The sequence below is a fragment of the Scomber scombrus genome, chromosome 23 (genome assembly GCF_963691925.1).
Source record: "Scomber scombrus chromosome 23, fScoSco1.1, whole genome shotgun sequence".
Taxonomy (NCBI): Eukaryota; Metazoa; Chordata; class Actinopteri; order Scombriformes; family Scombridae; genus Scomber; species Scomber scombrus.
This window is the reverse complement of record NC_084992.1, coordinates 15,885,111-15,906,977: the sequence shown is the minus strand read 5'-3', so window position 1 is coordinate 15,906,977 and position 21,867 is coordinate 15,885,111. Positions and strand designations below refer to the sequence as shown.

Sequence of the window (21,867 nt, the reverse complement as noted above, 5' to 3'; positions counted from 1 at the left end):
TCATAGTTCCCTGATGATGAATCCTGATAGTTTTAGCGACACTCTGCCCTTCTAATATGGGCACTCAAAGACCTCTCATCAATTGCCAAGTGTCAACACTGCACACAAGATATATTACTATTTAGAGGACAGATTTTCAAAGGTTTCAAAGGTTGCAGACAACATTCATGCTCCTGTGGAGATAAACCGTTTTCATTTTAATGCTCCATGTTTCTCTAGCTCCACCCTCTGAACAAAATGTGCAGTTTCACTTTTGCTTATTTACACTGGTGATAGTGCTATCGATATCTCATTGAGGTCAGGTTTTATTTATCTCTGTGTCACTACTTATAGGAAAGTGGCTGCCATTATTGTCTGCTATAGAGGATGTGGTCTGCTCACTTGAACTCACTTCAAATCCAGAAGAGGACTTCATGTCCTGTCTTTGTGGTAAGATCACAGTTGTCATACAGAAAATGTGCATGAGTGAAAGTGTGTGGCTCTGCATGCATGGGAACAGCATGATCTGTCACTGGTGAGTCACATGGCTCCAGCGATTTGCATGATGCAGACCTCGGCTTTCACCTGCTCATTTTCTCAACACTTGCGCAGTTCAGTTATTCCAATGCAGCTCAAATGAAATAAATGGTAGCAAACTGGTATCACAGAGACACTGCTGTGGTATGACTCAGTTGTTTGGCAGGTGTAGGTAGTTAATGGAGCCCTGAGTTTCACATTTCTTTCAATGAGGGGCTGTGTGTGTGAATAGTAGGTCAGAACATACCACAGTCTCTTTATCTCTACCCGTAGTGGAGACATTCACACCAGATCAGTAGTTTTAACACGCCTCAGGTTCTTGTGCTCTAATTTGCACCCATTGCTCTGCAGACTTAATTAAACTCTAGTTGAGTCGCTGACTCAACCTTTTCACTTTCTGGTCACCTGTTGTTGTCTGTTGTATTTATTTGCTGTTTTGGATTTACATAGACTCATACATATTCAATCTTTTTTATGGAATCATTAAAAAGCAAGTTTGGCTAGTACTTACTGTCTCTATGTGTTTAGACTTTCACTGTGGCTTTGCTTACTCATTTGCGTTTTACAAAATATCTGATGTTAATATAATGGCATAGTGTAAAAGTTGGCACGGTAGTTTGTATATATTTTTTAATGTACGACACGAGTAATACATATTTTCTTCATAAATTACTATTTTTAAAAATTGGTATCACTCAAAAATTCACCTCTAAAAGTTCATCTTCAAGCTGAAAAACTTCACAAGAACACACAATGACCTTTTTCATCATACTCTGCTTCCTTATTTAGAGAAAAAAAACACATAGAGGCAATAGACACTGGCTTTTTATAACTTCATCTTCATATTTTATGACTATACATTTATGACTCTGCGTATCAGGTCTGGTTTAAGAAGTGTCAGTTGGTATCATGTTGACAGCAAAACTCAACTTGGATGACATACTTTCTGTTCAAACCATGAAGGGAGTTTGGGGAATTTTCCATTACATTAAAATTGCATGAGGTATGTTAAATCCAACTGATACATTACCTGGAAATGTTGTCATTGAACTAGCACAGAAAGAATGTTTTTTTTTGGTGAGGTTTTCTTTTTGTTTTTTTTAAGACAAAACCCTATATTCAAGCGTGTTCCCTGTCAGCAGAGCAGATACATGTTTTATATTCACTGTTTTAAAAAAGGTCACGTTTCTTTGTCCACTTTGGTGTAGCAGGAAGCTCCCTCTTATCTGGGCTCCTCCTGACAATAGCAGTGCTGTTTTCCATGTCACTGTGAAGCAAGACCTGCAGACAAACAGCACTGTCGCCATGAGCCATACAGGTAAGCCGTCCCTTTGCATTATTTATTCATTAATTCATTATTACAACAATTTCTCTTTGGAATTGCTTTAATATATGAGTCTTGTTCATGTATGGTTGTTGCAGCGCTCACAGTAACACTGTGAAGTTTGACATTTTAGAAACAGAATATCTTGTAGCTGTATCACTTGGCACGCCTTTTTTAAACACCAAAAGTCAACTTCATATGTTTTGCTTGTTTTTGTATATTTTGATGTCAAAGCAACAACAGCAGCAAGATTTGTCATCATGGTTAAGGCATTTCACTGGATTCTCTACAAAAAAAAATACTATGTTACATCTTAATATGCTTCACTGACAGCGACAGCAGAAGCATTTTTCCACTTTGCACCAAAGGTCTGGAAACTCTTTTGCCATAATTATATGTTACGCAGCCAGTTATCTTTAGGTAGATTAATAATGATAGGGGAAATATGATGTTTTAACCACAAAAACGAAGAATAGTCAAATTACAGAAATGTATTATTGACTTTCTGGATGTTTTTGGGCCAAATATGTGTTTTCCTTGTAGCTGAGGAGCTGTTAATCATTTATGAGACGGAGGCAGAGCAGTGGGCAACCTACCTACAGTCAGTCTTCACTGGACCCATCTCAAAGGATGGGATCTGCTGCTATGACATCGCTACAGTATCCAGCAAACGGGACGACTTCCTGAGGCTGGCCGGGTATGGCTGCAAGCTCCTGATCCTTTCCAAAGGCATGCTGGAGGGTCTATGCCAGATGCAACGCTTCTTCCTGGCCCGTGTGTTGAGTCCTTCAGCTCATGTGGTGGTGCTGCTCTGTGGGGTTGAAAGTCTGACCCCACTGCTGGAGCTGGTGCCCCTGAATGAAGACGAGTGTCTGCTGATCTCCAGTGAACAAGATGCCCATGAGTACATGTCAACTGTCACTGATATTGTGAGAAAAGGTATGGCACCGGCTCCGAAATGTTTTTATTTTGACTTTTCTGGGGACCTTCAAAGATCAGCTTTTGATCACATTTTTCCTCAAGGATAGAAAACCATTTAAATTAAATTAAATAATGAATTGAATTTAATTGAATTGAATTATACAATACATTTGGAGTCAACTAAGAATTGGATTACAGTGACTGACCAATATCTGTGTTTTTACAAAGTGATTGTCATTCTCAGCCTATTTAACACGATTCACAAATATCCTTAAAAGTAAGAATAAAACAGACAATTTAGACACAGCATGCATCCCAGTCTGCAAACCTAAAACACAATCATTCTTGTCTCCCAGGCAGAATTTGGCCTTGCTGTTCCCCTGCCATAGAGTACATGCGAGAGAAAAACAAATGCTCATTATTTGTGAGAATGCCCGAAAAACAGCTTGGAAATCTGTTTACTGTTTTTTTCCCCCTGAGACTTGTATGTACTAAAGATTGACATTCTATATTTTTTAGCGCCAGCTGCAGAGACATCTCCGGTAAAACTGTGTGTATATCAAGCATGTCCTCATCTGCACTGCCAATTATCCTCTGCCGCCTTCCCTGTTTTTCCTAATTGCACTATTTGTATAAAATCATAATGCGGAGGAGGGGGCTTGTATTTATACAGGTGTGTGTGTGTGCAGGAGGAACATCTGATGCAAATAGCCAGTCTTTCCTCTTTGGCCACCACTGATTACTCATCGCAAGCCATGCAAATTCAAGTGCACTCTGCATCACTTCATTGCACTGATACAGTGAAGTGGTTCAGGCCAGAATCCCACGAACAGTTATGTTTTAACCCAGAAGTACCTTTCATTTTCATACAGAATAATGCTGTTTGTTAGTTGTTAGTACATGCAATGTAACAGACATACAGGTGTTGGATTAGTTTTAGTGTACAGCCTAGGTGAAGAAAATACATTTCCATACTTGTTTCTCTGGTTACTGTCACAAATACAAATACAAACAAAATAAACACTGAGCTACTGCCAATGTAAAAAAAAAAATGACAGGAGCATTTACATTTCTATTTCTATTTGAAATCACCAAAGTCAATAGGCTTCATCCTCTGGAGACCATGCATGTCTATACAAAATGTTATTGTAATGCATCCAATAGTCGTTGCCGGGATATAATTGGGTATGTAATTCAGTGTCCGTGTTTTATAGGTGCTTCAGCCGCAGCAGCAAATGTCAACCCCTTGACACGTAAATCATCAGGATCAGAGCAAAAACCGGAACAAATGCAGTCAACTGGAGCCCACGGTGTCAAATCCAGCATTGTGGTTGTTCCTTCCAGAGTTCCCTGCGGGGTGAGACACACTCGTCTTTTTTAGTAGTGAGCCATTTCTCCTTTTCATAAAGCATCATGTTTACTGTGCTGTCTTTTTGGCAGAGTTCTGAGGAGGTTTTCATTCTTTTGAAAAATTATACTACTGGCAGCGAGTCTGAGGTTGAGTTCACTGGTGAGAACCAGATGCTGAGAGTGAAGGCGGTACGCTGGAATGACCAGATCCTGTGTGTCAGTGCACCAGGTGAGCAAAGTAATAAATGTTGGATGAATGATTTAAAAAATCATTGCCCTGTCTATGCAGTTTCTGTGTGTCTTCTGTTGTAGATTTTCCAGCTGGGAATGTTAGCATGACTGTGCTTAATGATGGAGTGCCTCTGGGCAAGGCACAGTTGCAGTACTACAGCAACATGGAGGAGGTCACGTGCCTTCTGTCGAGGGTGGCAGACCCTGTAGACTTCATGTGTCAGGTAAAGCCACTAAAAGTCTGTTTCATGTCACAAAATATCCACATTTCAGTTGTTATATAAATATCTCCGTATCTTGTTGTGTCAACTGGTTTTTAGTTCTGCTGATGACAGCCTGCTAATTCAGTGAGGAAAATGAGCATAATAGATCCCCTTTAATGAAGTGAAGGTGAATTCCACTAAATACTCACAAAGTCCAGTTAATAATTACAGGGACTTGTCAAATCTTGCCTTACAAACTGGGAACATGGAGTTTGCTTCTTGTCAGTCTCCCAATTTTATGAAAGTGCAATACAAAAACACTGGAGTACCACTTTAATAAAGGGGTTTCATTATACTTCATCTGATGGTCACTTCTGAAGTCAAAATGAGATCAAAGATATATTATTACATATTTAAAGAGGGGCTCCAGCTATTTTTTTTTTTTCTCCCGTGAAGTTGAGGGAAATTGAAGCAGCGGGAGATGAGAAATTATACTCCTTAGTATGATCTTTCTCTAAACCTAACCAAGTGGTTTATTTGCCCAAACCTCACCAGACCTTAACCACAGCAATGTCACATTCCCAACAAATTATGTTGTCTTGCCAATTACTGGTGATAGGGGCGCCAGGAGAAAATAATCTTTGTGTTGTTCTGGATTACACATGGTCAAACCACCTATTTGGTCATTTAATTGGTCACATTCCCAAAACACAGGAACCTACATTGCCCATAATGTTACTCAATAACATCTTTCAAAGCACATACCTCCAGTTTGTAATGCAGGTTTTCTGTTAAACTTTTTTAGTTTCAATAACAAAAATAAACCTGCTGACATCATCAGGGTTGCCAAACTTTTCAAATATGACAAAGCTACATTTGAATAAGTTTTGCTCATTTAATTGAGACTAAAAATCAACCCAGTACATCACATTATGAATTTATCTGTAGAGAATGAGTAGTAAGTATATTTCCAACTTTATACTTCCAACACTTGCAATATTCAAATAACTCTAGTCAATCATTGATTTAGTAATGTAGGAAGCCCGTTTGAATGCTGTGCTGTTTTCTCTCTTTCCTCAATAAAAGTAACTCTTCTGAGGCACTTTGAATGTGTTATGTTACTTAGTGACTCATCATTATGTAACTCAGTTATAGAAATTAGCCAATCGCTGCTCCAAAACTCTGCTTATAATCGATCCACTTCAAGCCATTAGAAAGATGTGGAAAAACAGAAGATAAATTGAATCAACATATTTCTGCTGATGTTTATGTGCACCACTATTTACCGTCTCCTCTGTGGAAATAAAAAGACGGCAGGTTTCAGCCTTCTTTCAGACATGAACACTTGATTTAATTAGGTCTCTTTTGCTGAAGAGGCAAACCTGAGCAATGCCAGAAGAGGAATTTGCAAAGAGAGTTTCAAACTGCAACTCTGGACTGGCAAGACTGGACTCTTTTGTGTGGCACTAACAATCGCCCGTCATACACATATACACGCCTCCTCAACCTGGCATCTTTATTGTGCCTCTATATACTTTACTTTATAATCCAAACACCCCCACTGTTTGTGTTCATCTAATTCAAAGTTTAGTTAGTGGCTTGCTTGTGTTGTGCTGGGAAAAAAAAGGTTTTTAATTTCTCTATGCAGCCTTGACAAATTCTTTAAAATTAAGTCTGCGTCTGTGTCTGGATTGAAGGCTTTTCAGGTGTCCTCTGTGGACAGGTTGGATCAGAAATTGTCCACCCTGCTGGTAGAGGGAATGCCCACCGGAGGTTTTCGGGGACTTCAGTGTGAAAACACACCTGAGAGAGGTACAGCGTTATCAAGTCGAAGTGCTTACTCTTAACTTTACATTGAAAAGCATCTGCTGAGTAATCTTTCTGTAAACCATAAGGGGAAAACCCAAAAATGGTGCAACTTTCATGATATTTTATTTGGGGTTTTGACAATGCATAAGCAAAGATACCATCTAAAACTATTTGCTGACTGTGCTTTTAATCTTAAAATTACTTGTACTGGACAGGAAATCTTTAAATGTTGCATTGCAGTATAAGTGGATACAAGCAATAACACATCGCAATTCCAGTGCAGTCCATAATTATCTAAAAGAACATTTCTATAAATATCAGATGTTGTAACAGGTGAGGATTAATGGAAATGATGCAGACGTGCTTTGTTTTACATATAAAACACTGACAGTGTTTATGCTAATGCCTCATCACAACAGAATGTCCATTTTATTCACTTTTTCCCTCCGAGCATGTGTTTATGAAATGATGTGGATTGAACATAATGCGCACAGTTGGAATGCGTTCCTATAGCAAGATGCACATTATCTACCATGAAAAAAAGCCTTCCATTATTTCTTGGCTCATTATGTGGTAGATTGATGGCTTCATCAGCTACTGAGATTGATCCTTAACTCTGCTAAAAAGGGCACGGGGAAGTGTTTCCATGACAAACAGGTCAATATGTGCCTCCAAGCTGCCTTTCTTCCACTCTTCTGGATGTGTTAGATTGCTCACATTTGATCGGGTCAACTTCAAGATGTCACCTATGAGAGGAAGTAATATAGTTGGTGTAATCTAAGAATATTGTGTGTACATATAGCAGCTAACCATTTAAGTTAAAATGGAATTGTTTGTGTTGTCAATTTTGAAATATCCTTTTTCCCGCTTAATCAAAACTGGCACGTATCCACAGCAGAGCTCCACCATGCAGATGTACCATCACTCCTCCACTTTGCTGCCCAGTATGGATTCAAAAGCGTCTCCAGTCTGCTCCTGCAGTGTCCAGGTGCTGAGCGAGCACTACACACAGCCAATCGCCACGGACAGACTCCCACTGAGATTGCCAAGAGTCACGGCCATACAGAGCTCCATGTTTTACTGAAGGAAACACTGGTAACTACTTCCTCGTTAGCTATTTGCAGCTCTCACCTTAGTTACAGTATCTGTTTTGACACTGTTCATATCTTTCAGTTGATATTCTTGATTTTCTTCCTAGCTCCAGTTGTAATTCACCTTTGAAATATATTGTTTCAGCTTTATTGACACATTTTTCAAAATGTCAATATCTGATGACAGCTTCTCATGTTCAGTGATTTGTGAGCTAATTAAAACTACCCAATGACATTATTAGTCCATCGAGAGCTGGCAGAGCGTAATGTCAACTAAATTAAATTCCATAGTTTTTGTTTTTTCTCCTGACAGCTGAGGAAAACAACACAATACGGTTTGGTACTTGAGATCTCACAGCCAAGGGATTCAGTGCTGCACTCAGAAATGCTCTTACTAAGGCCAATATTGCGTGGATTGAGTAGTGCTTTATCAATAATGAACAGAATGCAGAGAATAGAAAGGTAGAAAGCAGGGAGAGCGACCTGTGTGTCAGGGTCGGCCTCACTCTCTCCAAACCAGTGTCTTCACATCCAGCTCGTGGCACAGTTAGTGGATGGATGGTAACCCGCTTCCTCTCATCCTGAATGAGTTTGGCCTGCGAGGCTCCTAATGGAACACTCCCACAGAGACTAGAAAGGCTGTGTTTGTTCATGCGTGCACAATGGCTCAGAGCGCAGGTCGTCTGCATACATTCAGACAATTAATGCAGCCACTGATGTTGAGATTTTCTTGCGTAATGGGTGCCATTTTCTCATGTTAATATGGAGAGCCTCTCCCCTGCTCAACCTCCCATTTCACAGTGAAGGTACAGTAACACAAGAGCCTCGCCACTCACTCGCTAATGAGTGGCAATCCAAATGTAATAGATCCTTTGCATGCATGCACATCCCTTTATTTGATAAAGCTGGAGGGCACTAGCATCATAATGTTCTTTCCAATGCTAATTTTATTAGGCAGTGAGGACATTATCATTAAAAAAAGACAAGACGTGGTATAGCCAAGATGGCAGGTTGGAAACACTGTGTCCGTTCTGGGGCGTCCTACAATTATTGAAGTAAATATAACAGACTGACAGATTGCATATAACAAATTAACATTTTCACTTGAGCACGATTCCTGTTAATGAAAAAAAAAAAAAGAATAATTATAAACAAAGATGACTGTGTTTAGACGCATTTCTGCTGTCACTATTCCTTGCAATGTTTCTAAAAAGATATTTAATTTTTATTGTACTTTGGTACATAGAGGTGGTGGTTGTGTATTTCACTTCCTCAAGGCAGTTGACTGTTGTGATGTTAAGGCCTTGGTGTCATAGCTTATTTCTAACATCTTATCCTGTATATCGCAAGCAAATGGCTGCTGGTACTGATGGAAATTATAAAAATTGGTTGGTTAATGCAAATTATAAGAAAAAAAAATCCAACAAAAACAAAAACTCACTTACTGGCTGTGGTACATCAAACCATGCAACTAGTTTCAGATTTCTTTCTGGTGATCTTTCTTTCTAAGAAAGAAGCCCTGTATTGACAGCAGGCACTGTGGATATTTCAGAGTGAAAAGGTTTTTTTTTGTAATTTGGGTGAACTGATTCTTTAAAGCTTTTATCAGCTGTTGAATCCCTAAAGTGTTATATCAATTTGTAACAGACAGCAGCATAATGCTTATTCATTCACATGAAAATCTCTCCTTTTATCTCCCGTCTTCCATTATAATACCAACAACTTTTAACTTTCTCGGATGCCTCGGATCAGCCTATGGAGAATTCCCCCCCGAGGGAAATTTAGACACTCCAACAGCTGTTGTTAATGTACTTACCCCCCTAGCAACACTGCTAATTGAGAGTGACTGCAGATGGAGCAAGGTTTGATCAGATTGCTCTAGTGAGAACTGCTCGCTGTGGGCCTGCAGTGACTCAACGGAGCTGACTAGTGAGCAGCAGAGTCAAACAGAGGTCTCCCCACAGGGACTTCACCAATCCTATAGGTTTAACATACCAGACAGATTTGACATGCACCAGCAACTGACATTTCTTTGCGGTTTTCATGGAGGGTAATTAAAAGTTGAGTTGACAGCTACAGTAAGGGCTTTACACATTTTGGGCTTGTATGGCATTGTTATAGCAAGTGTATATGGGCGGCATCACCGTGGGGTGGGGTTTTGTTCTTCCTTCTTTTTTTGCACAGCAGTTTCATTAACTCATCGGCAGTGTTTCCCCCTCCTCCAATTAATCAACCCATGATGCATTGGTGATTTGGGCGTCAGTGTAGCAGCGCTCTGTCAATAAATCCAAGATGGATAGGTCCCCTGCTTCATACACAAGCTGAATCACTCACAGGGCCTGCGTCAAATCCACTAGTCTGCCCTGGCACCACACTTCTTTGTTAATTAGCTGTGAACTGCTCCAGAGGGGAAAGCTGAATTATTCAGGGAGAGCATAACTAGAATATAAACATAGAAAATGTTCCGCTGTTCTACAATGTTTTTGTCCTCAAACTGCAATATTGTGCTTGCTCATGGTAATTACCAATACAAACACACATTGTCTTTATTTGTTAATACTGGGTCACAAATTTGGCTGAGTGTCACCTGGCAATTAGATGGACTCTGCACTCCTACCAAGATTTCACTGTGTACTCTCACATGTAAAGCAGAGCTCGATAAATACACATGAGCTTGCAACTGTAAGGCCCTCCAAACACTACAAAGAGCTATTTGTGTGTTGCGTGTTGTGTTAGTGTACACTGTATATCTATCCAAATGCAGGAAAGCCAAATTAGGTGACACCTACACTCTAGTCCAGGGATTTGTTGGTTCCTCTCACCTTATTTTGCATGTATGTTCCACAGATTTGAATGATACAGTCAACAAAAAGAAATGGGTTGTATCCATCAGGGTATATGTTTAAAATGTAGGATTGCTGAAAAATGTAACATTTAACCAACACTGATATATCTCATCAACTACTGGATGAATTTCCATTACATTTTGGAAGGACAGTCATGGTCCCTAGAAGAGAAAACCTACTGATTTTGATGATTCCTGGACTTCACCTCTAGTGCCATGAGCAGTACAAAATTTGAATTTGTCCTATACTTTGGTTTATGACTATACTACAAAACTAAGGGCATTAGTGCTAATTAGCAAATATTAGCATGCTGAATTGAGACAGGCAACATGGTAAAAAATTATACCTGCTAAACAGCAGCACGTTAGCATTGTCAATGAGAGCATGCTAGCACGCAGACTTTAGATTTTAGCTCAATGCACTGTTTTGTCTGGGTAGTATAGCCTCAAAGAGCTGCTAACATGGCTGTAGTCTTGGTCTTGTCGAAATCGCCAACTATGATACACGTTTGGTTTCATTTAGAGAGAACTCTATGAAGATAATGCTGAATAAATATAGTTTGACAGACATGCGAAATTATACTTTGCCTGCTGAGCTAACCACTTCTTTTTCCCCTGCCAAAAGATAAGTTTGACAGATTTTGTCTGCACGGCACTTAAGTTATGGGTTCAGTGTTACACTGAAATCTGCATCAAACAGCTTTATCCTACAGCCACCATGTCAAAAGATAGCAAGTATGCTGATAGTGAGAACTAAGACTAGCTGGCTTGAGAACTGACCATTTCAGCAGCTGAAAACAGATTTACACTCCTTATATGCTAAATTCACTTGAGATGTGTCCTCCCTCTACCAAAATCAGGCCTGCTGTTTTGTCTGAAGCACTGCTTCTTGGATTGCAGCGGTGAATCTGAGTTTCTCTGGAATGCCTGGGGTTCCTGCAGTTTCAGACATCTGTAAAATGATTTAGCTTTCGTGGGTAGTAAATAAATATCTCTCCCCTATCCAGAAATTACCTCTGAAAATACCACACTGTGCTTAAGCACTGCATCTGACTATTATAATTCAATGTTCAAGCTGCCATGGTAATTAACCCATCCTGTTGGGCCAGTTATCAACCTCTACTGTTAAGTAATGAATTCAAGGCAGCCTATAAGTAATTTGCAGTACTAGGAACAGTGTAATATTGAAATTGAGTCATGAGTGGCTGTGTTGCTTAGAAACTGCACACAGTATGGCAGGTTATATCAAGGATATGTTGATCAAAATGAGCTGTTTCTCATATATTCTGCAACAATTTTTATTATTGACTGGGATTTTTGTTATTGAATACAGAATATATCTTCTTAATTTGACAAAGGATTCAAATGTAATCCTCAGGCATTATCATATATATTATATTATATTATGATAGTCATTTGTTGCCATAATCTGTTTAGATGCCAGACCTACAATACAGCACAGCAGCTGTTTTCACACACACACTGAAACACACTGTTAATTCACAAAACACACAAGTCCATGCAGATTTGAGAAATTCTAAACACTGTCAAACAATATTATTTTGCAGTTCTTTTAGTTGTGTCTCTGTCAAGCTAAATACTCTTGAAGTGAATGATGTAACTCTTAAGTTTTTCACATCTCTATCAGAAGTTGAAATATGGCAGTAAATCGATGTCCATATCTCAATCTAGTTACTGACACAGTTTAAAATATCAAGCCAAGGGTCTTGATTTGCTCACTAAATGATATGTTTGGACTGGAAAGGGAAGATTGTCTGATTTCATAATTACCCTGATCATACCCCCGTCTGTCCCTCAGCGTGCTATTAGCAAATAGGCCGACTCCGCAGCCCTGCTGTCAGAGGGAAAACTGCTTTCTTTTAGCCAGCAGGCAGGGTGCATACCTCTCTGATTCCTCTCCTAGCCCTGAAATTGCCTTTTCCACAAGTGATGTTCTAACAGATGCAGCTACAAGCTTCAATTAATAATCTGGATCTTTGTCACATCTGACATGAAAACACTGAATATTAAAGCACGGAGCGTAGAGGCAGATATCAGCTTATAATGTGACAGAGCTCAGGAAGTGATTAGTAGATAGTGATCTTAGCTTTCATTTTTAGGCCTTGGAAGTAGGATACAGGTGGAAAAAAAAGATGGCAGGCAAGGAGAGATCCACATTCTTACCAAAAGCACAAGCCTGCATTTAGACAATGTATCAAGATTTGTCAAATGCATGACTACCGATTAGCAGAAATCCACTCATTGCAAAGCCTCAACGTAACAGATTAAACATTGTTTTCCCTGAATTCTAAATTGCATCTATTGAGCAGTTTCTTTGTGATTTTGATGCGGCATAAATAGCATCTCTTCATGCTCTGTTGTTGCAGAATATGTTCAACTCAGACGAGGACAATGGTGATGCCAGTGTATACGAAATGATGTGCACCGCAGGTGAGTGAGGGATTGATGGGAAGTGGAAGGAGGACAATGGGAAGCCGGTAATGGAATTGTTTTTTTCCCCAGCATACCATTATGCTGGGTTGGTTGCTGTTCATTTCCGACCACTGAATATTTTCCTCTTGCTGATGGGCACACCATGTAGGGTTGCTTCCGATTAGCTGTGAAATGACAGTAGCAGAAACAGCTTGCAGAACTTTATCGTGGCACTCAAGCAACGCTGCAGTAAACACTTTGTGCATTAGGGAATCCTTCCACCTCAGACGCACAGAAAGAGGAACATGGGGAGGAGGAGGAGGAGGAGGAGGAGGAAGATCCCTATGCGCCACTGGGGGTGAATGACGAATATGACACCATCCTGACCTCCAAAAAAGCAGTTGTTATTGCCAATCGCCCACCAGCACCCACACCTCGGCCTAAGACCAGCCAAACAAAGGAGGATCGAACCCCTTACATTGCCCAAGGTAACTTGTGATGACTCTTGTGTTGCATCATTTCCCCCCTGTTTTCTCCCATATCAGAGATATGACAGAGCTAATGTGGTGTAAAAACAGCAGAGTTATGCACAGTATGTGAAAGGGAGTTTGGGAGATCATGTGGGAGGGAGGAAGTGCCTGGAATGTGCATTGCCATTGTCAGTGGAGTGCTGCTGAACAGAGCAGAGAGGCTTTTTTTTCTTTTAGCGAAGCAGTTTGTTTTGATCCCATAAACCACAAAAACATGGTCGTTCCCCGCTACAAAACAAACACAAGCGAGGAAGAGAAAGACCCATTTGACTGAGTCAAGAGCCCACAGGCCCTAACTGTTCAATTTCAGAGGCGTGAATATTTCATGAAGATGAAACCTCCAAAAGTGACTGGTATTATTAAGGCTTATAAATCATTAAAATGGCCACGACTTCTCTTTTTCAGCTCGCAAATGCAAACATGAACACATGCATCGACAATTAATTTGTTATTTCAACCGACAATATCATACCCGATCCTTGCTAACCATCTTTTACGCATTCAAAACTGAAATGAATTTAATTGTGCAACAGGCACCCTCCCTCCATTATGAGGCTTTTTATTGAGCTTGCTTGTATCCAGTGAGCCAACTTGCTGCCCAGTGGGACTTACAAAGCAGAAAAGAAATTGAGTGCACCAGTGAACTCGCCCAATCCACTCCACTCTCTGCATCCCAACCATCTCCTCAGTAACAGAGAAGGGAACTACTGGGCTGCCATCTGCAACCAATCTTGGCCAGACCAAGGCCAAGTCAGCCAGAATAAGTCATTACACATGTTTTCCATCGTCCTTGTCCCCAGAGCGCACGAGAGAAAGGAGAGGGATTTTGAGGTTTCCATCTATTGAGACAGTGGAGCTTCTAACCACACAAGGATCACATTTTGCTCCTCATTCCCACTGCCGCAGTGAAAGATGTGAGAGGAGAGATGAGGCTCGGTGGAGGATTAGGCGAGGAGCCAGTTATTGGAGAACACTGCACAAGTGGAAATAATGAGGAGTTTTTCTTTTGTTAGCAGCTACGTCTCAAGCTCAATGAGACTGAAATGTGAATGAAATTGTACCCTGTGGGGAGGACTTACTGGGCATGTAAACTCCAGTACATACAGAGAAAGCATTACACACACTGTACAAGGCAAAGTAATACCTACAGTCACGTGACAGCTCCCTAGCAGCACTCCACTCACAGTATCATTCTGAATTGAGCCACAAAGTGTATCATGAACAAGGCAGGACAGTGCGGCTGCGTTTGAACATGAGGTGGAAAAGAGAGATGCTGTCATGGAAGGAGTAGTCAGAGGTGGGATTATCTTGCAGGGCGTGGAAGCTGAATTTTAATCCAGCGTTGGTCACAAAGCCGCAGCACCACCGCCTCTGACAGCAACACAGTGTAGCCTTTCATTCAGAGTGCTTACTACCCAACCAAAAGCATCATTCATGATGTCTAATTCAATCCAGATCTGAATATGTGTCTCTCTCCAAGAAGAATCAGGATTAATGCTCTGGAACTGAACACTCGCTATTTTACTGTAGATCCCAATATATTTGTATTTTCTGAAGCATTAACAAGATGTTTTTTTTATTTATTTTGGCTGGCTTTTCATACTAAATCCACCAAGAGCTTAATGCGTTTCAATTTAGCTAATTGCACCATCTTGTGGAAGAATAGTTAAAATGCAGGAGTGCAAAACATTAGAAAAATTTGCAGTACCAACTCTGGCTTGAGGCAGAGTTAAAATATTTAATTCAGAAAGGATAAAGTTAATTAAAATGAATAAAAGTAACTAGAAAATGAATTAATTAATGAGATATGCTAACAGAAATGTGGCTAAAAGCTTAATTTAATAGAATATAAAATAGACAAAATGAATGCTATATTAAGATAATGACTGTACGTTCATCTGTGTTCACAGTGTTTCAGAAGAAAACACAACAGGCTGATGCTGATTTGTATTCACTTCCTACTAAACAAGGTGAGTGTCAGGTAATACTCAGTGGGAAAAGGATTGATCGATTAATGTCACACCTAACTAATCCAGAGATTTTGTATATTGCAATACTATTACGTTGGGGGACTAACAAGAGACAGATTACCAAAAAATGGTTGAGATATATAGCCACAAGGACAAAAGGAGTCTGTCTTTATCATTCAGACACAAAAGCACTTGCAGTCATCAATTATCAGAATAAATAAGATCTTGAGTCCAATATAACAAAATGATGTACTTTTTTTTTTTTTTAACATAGAACAGCAAGAATTTTACTGTGTCGATTATTTCTGCTAATTACTCTCTAATGATTTCCATTTGGAATGACGTGCTGGATGTTATCAGTTTATTATGGCATTCTTTGATAATTTGGTGTTTAGTTACAATAATTAAAACCGTAGTGATCACTGGGGGGGAAATGTGTCATTGCAGCAGTAATGGGCACACAAATAGTAAAAAAAAAAAACTAAACCAAAAAAAGCAATAAAATAATCAGCTGGTACATTTAAACACAGTTTGGTGCCGAGATGATTAGACAAATATATAAAGGGCTGCGAAAGGCGGCAAGAAGCAGTGAAATGAGCACCCACAGAGATACAAAGCCATTTGTCTGCTTTGCTGTAGTGTTGGTGACATTGAGTGACAGGTCCATAGATCATCAGAGTCACCCAGAAAATTACTTACCATCCTCATGACTCACTGACATTACAGATGTGCTGGGCAAAATCACATTACCAGCCAATCTCCTCTATGACTGCCATCTGGACTGAGTTTATACTGTCTTTTCTTGTTTCCTTCTTATTCAAAGCAGAAATTAACAGCTTAATTTATGCTATTATATATGAATTCCAGCTTGTTAACTTGTCCCCACATGTTTGATGATTATTGTGTGCCGGCTGGCAGTAAAAATGTATTTCTGTTGGGGGGCTGTTGATGCCAAATTTTCTGCCTGCTGGAAACATGCAGCAGATGTTTTCATTAAGATGTTGTTCATTGCAGCACGCCAGCGAGAAGACAGCATCTCTTCCACCTATGACACCTTTGTGCCCAACAAGATAGACAGGCTTCAGCAGCTCATCGAGCTCCAGCAGAGGGTGAAGGCAGGAACACTCACTGTGGATGAGGCCCTGGAGCGCTTCAGTGACTGGCAGGGAGTTCAGAAGAGCATGGACGCCACCCAACAGGTAGCAATATCATCCTATCTGACAGTCACACTGGACCAGACCCAAATCTAAACTATAACCATCTGTTGCTTGTGCTACACCAGCTTGTAAAATAAAGAAGGAAAATGAGAGCCATTTTTTCGGCGTAGGGACAAAGTGACAGTATGAAGTTCTTCAGTTTGGAGGGCTTCACGCAAAGAGAAGTGAAGGGCAATTCACTGCAAATTCACAATGATGTGATTGCTTGTCTGCAAATCAGTTGAATGACACACTTCTTTTAGCATGACAAAAAGGGAAAACGTGATAGTCAAAATTGACCACTTACCTTTCAACTTATGTGTTTGTGTCTCATGTCTTCTAATGACTCAAATGTTGATTTTACTATCTTACCTGACTGATTGAGGCTTGTGATTCACTTCAGATCAGGCACATTTTTTGTCTCTGAAGGGAAAAGAAAACACAAGAAAAAATGTCTTGCAGATATAAAAGTGGGTCACAGAAACTGATATATTTGATGTTACAATAGTGCTTTAATGTGTAATGTGCTTTGTAAAGATTGTCTACAACAGACAGAATCTGGTAAATGTTGTTTGGACCAAAAAGGAAGACAGATGCAGGAAGTTAAAAGGAGGTTTTACTTGATCAATGTTTAAAAAAAGCATATCTGAACTGAAAGTGGGCTTATACATATTCTAAGGTGCTAATTAGGAGAATGGGGGACAGGTGGGTAGGCAGGTGCCGATCAGGTGACTGGGGACACGGTGAGGACACCTGCTGGAAGGGGATGTAATTGCAGAGTCTGAAATTATATCACAATAGACAGATACAGGAAATATCAGAAAAAGGTACAAAAATAAATGGCCTTTCACACATAATACATTTCGACAAGCACTGGTGTAATTAATCAAATTAATGATGTCTGAATTCCATTTAGCTGCCTCAGTTTCAGGAGTGGCTCACTGTCACACTGTTATGACTTACTGGGACACTTGAGTGGCGCAAAGCCATCATTAATGATATTAGTAACATCTGTGCTTTTCTTACTATGATGAGTTAAAATGTCTGCTGTGAAAATTGGTCTATGCTGCTCTGTGTTTATGACAGGCTTACTATAAAAAAGGAGTCTGATTTGATTTATTACACTATGGTCACAAAAACCACATATATTAAGTGAGACTAGTGGAAAAAGTATTCAGAGCTTTTCAGTAAATGCACCAATACAACAATCTAAAACACATCATTACACAGTGAAAGTGTTGCATTCAAAATTATACTTAAACATACCGAAGTACTATCACCAACATTTACTTCAAGTATCAAACATGAAAGTAAAAATGAAAAATGGGTGGCAATAGAAATCTGAGGGGCTTGGGGTTATTTATGTGGTAGGAAAGAGGAAAAGTATTCTGCTGCACAAATTTGTATTGATATTTTGGACTTTTTTTTTCTTCAAAGTAACTATAGATGTTTTTTACTGACTTTTTTTTCAACGAAGAGTGAAGAGGAAGATAAAACAATACTGGAACTTTATTCATCATCATCTTTCATTGCTGCATATTTGTATATTATTTACTGACAGTTTTCCAGTGGACCTCCATGAAAGCACCACAGATTCATGACCCAACTGCAAAACCTCGATCTTCTCCTTTTCTCAGTCTGCGCACACATAACACAGATTATTTATGGAAATCTCATAATGTGTGAATACATTTTTTACTCTGTCGCTGTAATATTAATACACCGAGCTTTGTCTCCACAGGAGAAGTTGAGTCAGCTGAGAGCCAGTATCATCAACAACAGAGAGGATGATGACAGTGTCTACGGTAAATATTTCTCCATCCAAGAATATGTGGGCTAAACTTTGCTGTCATGACAGAGAGACCAGACAGAGTTTTCCTGGAAATATAACACAATAACAAATAATATGCAGTGCAGTTAAAGCTACACTGAAACAAGTAGCTGACTGTATTAAACAGTATACTGTAAAGGGCTTAGCAACTCTTCTTTCCCTCCCCAGATAAAATCAACATCGTTCATCACACGCCAAGTGAGTCTTTAAAAACCTATCTCAGTGTGCGCACAGAAAACCTGTATTTGCATGCCTGTGTAGTTTCTCCAGTCCCAGATGCAGTGGCGGGGAATTAATCCTCGGGGAAGTGTTATTAAATCAAATCCCCAGTGCTGTGTTTTGATCTCTTGAGTTTCACTTGCACTAAACGAGAGTCTTTTCTTTCTTTTACCGAACAATTTTTCTGTTCATCTGTGCATATTGGATAATTTCCCCCCAGATACTACGGTGAGTGAAAGTCGAAGAGGAAGCCAAATGGTGGAGTCTGATTTTTACAGCAAACCAATTAAAGGACATCACGTACGTAAGCTTGGCAGAACCGAGCATTGTGTAAAGTTTTCATGATAATGTGTATTATTGGAGTTGAACTAGCTGAAGTCACAATCCAATGATAAATATCCCACTGACATGTTTTGCAGTCGAATTTCTTCTGGAAAGCTGACAAACGATGAAGTCTACAAACAACCGGTTGGTATGAATCGACTTTATTTTCTGATTTACGCAACATATTTAATCAAGCTCATGACTTCAATCACTTTTTCCATATTTGCAGGCTCCATCACTCAACAAAGACTCTGTTCTTCCACCAGTCACACTACATTTATTCTGTTTAAATACACAAATCTGTGCTTTCACTTGTATATTATCTTAGTTTTGTATTATTTTAGAGCAATAAGAAAAGACATGACTGATTTTTGATATATCATCCACTACTTCTTCAGCTCTCTTCTAAGATATTACTGTAAGTAAATTCTGATTTAAGTAAAGGTATGATTAAATATAATGTGTAATTTTACTGTTGGAAGTGAGTTGAAATGTTCAGTATCATTTTAATCTTAAATGCTACTTTGTTAATTTTGAAAATTAAACAATAAAAATAAAGACTTAGTTCTTATTCTAGATTGAGCTGAATGTGACCATTTTTGTAATCATGAAAATGACTGTCAATTAAGCTTTTACACAGCATCAAATTACAGTAAATCAACTTCCAAAAAGCTGTGATGGGTTTTCATGAGTGTGTGCTCCAGAGAAAAGATTTCCTAGCAAGTCTTGGCCTGAAAAGCCCTTTAACAGTTTTTCCTCTAGAGGGCGCTGTATCTCTAAATATACCCATCACACTCACTGTTTAAAACAACCAAAGACATCTGGTGAGCACAGAAGCACCTGCTGACCTTTTGCTCGCTCAGAGGCAATCTATGGTTTAAAAAAAAAAAAAAGTATCCATATGTGTTTATGAATTTAAACAGGAAGTAAAAACCCTTGTGCAGCAGGTGTGAACATCAGTGAGATGCTTCTCGCTGTTCCCTACTTTGCCTGCTTACAAAGAGGAAGTGTGTGTTTAATCTCAGTTTGCATCAGCCAGGACATGTCAGAATGAATCTATAAATGAGACACAATTCAAATGAAATGGAAATTACATTTCTTTTACAACAGCTCACCGGGATGAATAGAAGTGTCCGTACAATTTGGCATCTGTGTGTGTGAAAAACAGCGTCACAACAATTCAGTGAATAAAGGGCCTTTAAAAATCACATCCGTCGGATTCCTGAAGAATAAACATTCATTGTATATACTTGTCAAAACTCTGAATTTGCTGTGATTTACAAAACTATTCAGGACTTGGCACAAATACACACACTCTGTCTCAAACACACACAGATACCAGTTTGTTGGTACAGCCCAGCCTGTGCCTGAATGAATGAATAAGAGCTGCATGGGGAATTCAGTGAATGCATAGCTAAATCCAAGCTCAGTCTTGAAACCCAGGCAGAGGCTGAGCTGTGTGCCAACAAAGCAGCTGGGTACACGCCGGGCACATTTTTCTGTTCAATCATGCTCTTTGTGAATAATATGTATTAATGCCGTCCCTACTTAGACCTGCCAGTTAGCCTTTGGAGATGATCCGGCTTCAGGACCCCATGGCATTTGAGGCATATGTTTGCCTGTCACCTGCTGAGTATATTTCAGTCCATGCGTCAGGCATGGCCACCGAGATAGGCCTCGATTCATCGTGTATGCAAATATCCGAGCAAGGAATGATTCCCATGTCGCAGAGAGACAAGCAGATAGAGAACTTCAGTGGCATGTGTCGCCCACACCAAACATGCTTCTATACATATGTGGGCAACACCACATCAAAGACCAGGGATCAAAGATTCACTGTTTTTTTTGAAATTCCTATACTGTACATTCATTGTAAAGAAAGAAAACGGGATATTTCGGACTTGTAAACTGCAATTATGACATCATTTTGTTGACCAAACTGGCACTTTCCATTCTGTAAATGTGTTCTTTTGAATTCAGCTGTACTCTGGGTACAATTTTGACAACTTACCCTGAGTATTTTCATTTTGTGAGACTTTATATTTCATACATTTATATTTCTGATATTTTTCTGTAATAATTTTGAATTCTTATTTAAGTAAATCAAATTTACTATTTTTGGTGATTTAAACCACTGTAGTATTACAACTTAAACGTCTCCTCCACACATTTTGAGACAGAAAAAGACTAAATTAAAAAATGAAGTTCAATTATCTAGATAGGAATTCTTAGATTACTTGAATGTGATATGAGCCTTCTAGTATCAAACTCTGCACATACATCAGTCTTTACAGTGAAGCTCAGATATCCAAGTAAAGGAACAAGAAGAAAAGCACATTTATTTATAGATTTATACTTAAAGTGAGGGATTTTAATACTTCTTTTTAGATACAGTATATGAATCAATAGATCAGAACCTGTAAACACATTATTATCATCTTATAAAGCTGATATTATAAAGCACTATTAGCATTGTTTTGGAGTCGTGTTTCTGGCCTTCCGATGAATGTAAGACCAATATTCACTCTTCCATTAGCTGTTGTGTTTTCTACCAACTCCTGAGGGACATATTTGGATCTTTAGCTGCTACAAGCTCCACTGTGTTCACCAGCTAGTCACTAACCAGTCAGCTGTTTAATGCTGAGCATGCAGTTTATCAGACCGTTGTTGGGTTGTTGTTGTTTTTTTTGCTGCAAACATCTGCCTGCTGCATCTGGAAACAATGCTGATGAGAGAGGTGAGAGTGAGCTAAACAGTAAGGTTGCAGGCAAGAAAAGCAAACAACAAGAAAAATGCTTAAAGGTTAAGCAGAACTGAGGGAAATTGCAGATTAGGATGATAATTGTCTGTGTGCTCATCCTCTCACATTATGTCATTTGATCCTATGTTAATACAAACATATTGATTGGTGCAGCTTTAAGTTTCTCCTCGTGCAAGTTTTATGTATTCAGTATGCAGCATGAATTGAAAATGCTGCAAAAATTTTAAGAAACTTCACAATTGGATTTTCTCTTGCTCTCTATTCCAGCAGCAGGCTTGGTCAGATAGTGGAGAGACAGGATTATACAGTCAAC

The 21,867-nt window shown here is 39.3% G+C and overlaps 1 protein-coding gene across 1 annotated transcript; it reads left to right on the top strand.

Annotated features, from left to right (window-relative positions):
- Positions 1–1,796: 1,796 nt before the first annotated feature.
- LOC134005475 (B-cell scaffold protein with ankyrin repeats-like) lies at positions 1,797–19,077 on the top strand. The gene is made up of 16 exons (XM_062444382.1): positions 1,797–1,834; positions 2,384–2,779; positions 3,976–4,118; positions 4,202–4,340; positions 4,424–4,566; positions 6,243–6,357; positions 7,250–7,449; positions 12,678–12,741; positions 13,011–13,211; positions 15,164–15,223; positions 16,238–16,422; positions 18,161–18,224; positions 18,419–18,448; positions 18,690–18,769; positions 18,889–18,937; positions 19,023–19,077. The coding sequence occupies exons 1-15, from the start codon at positions 1,822–1,824 to the stop codon at positions 18,919–18,921; spliced, it is 1,866 nt and encodes a 621-aa protein (XP_062300366.1). The 5' UTR covers positions 1,797–1,821; the 3' UTR covers positions 18,922–18,937; positions 19,023–19,077.
- Positions 19,078–21,867: the final 2,790 nt, after the last annotated feature.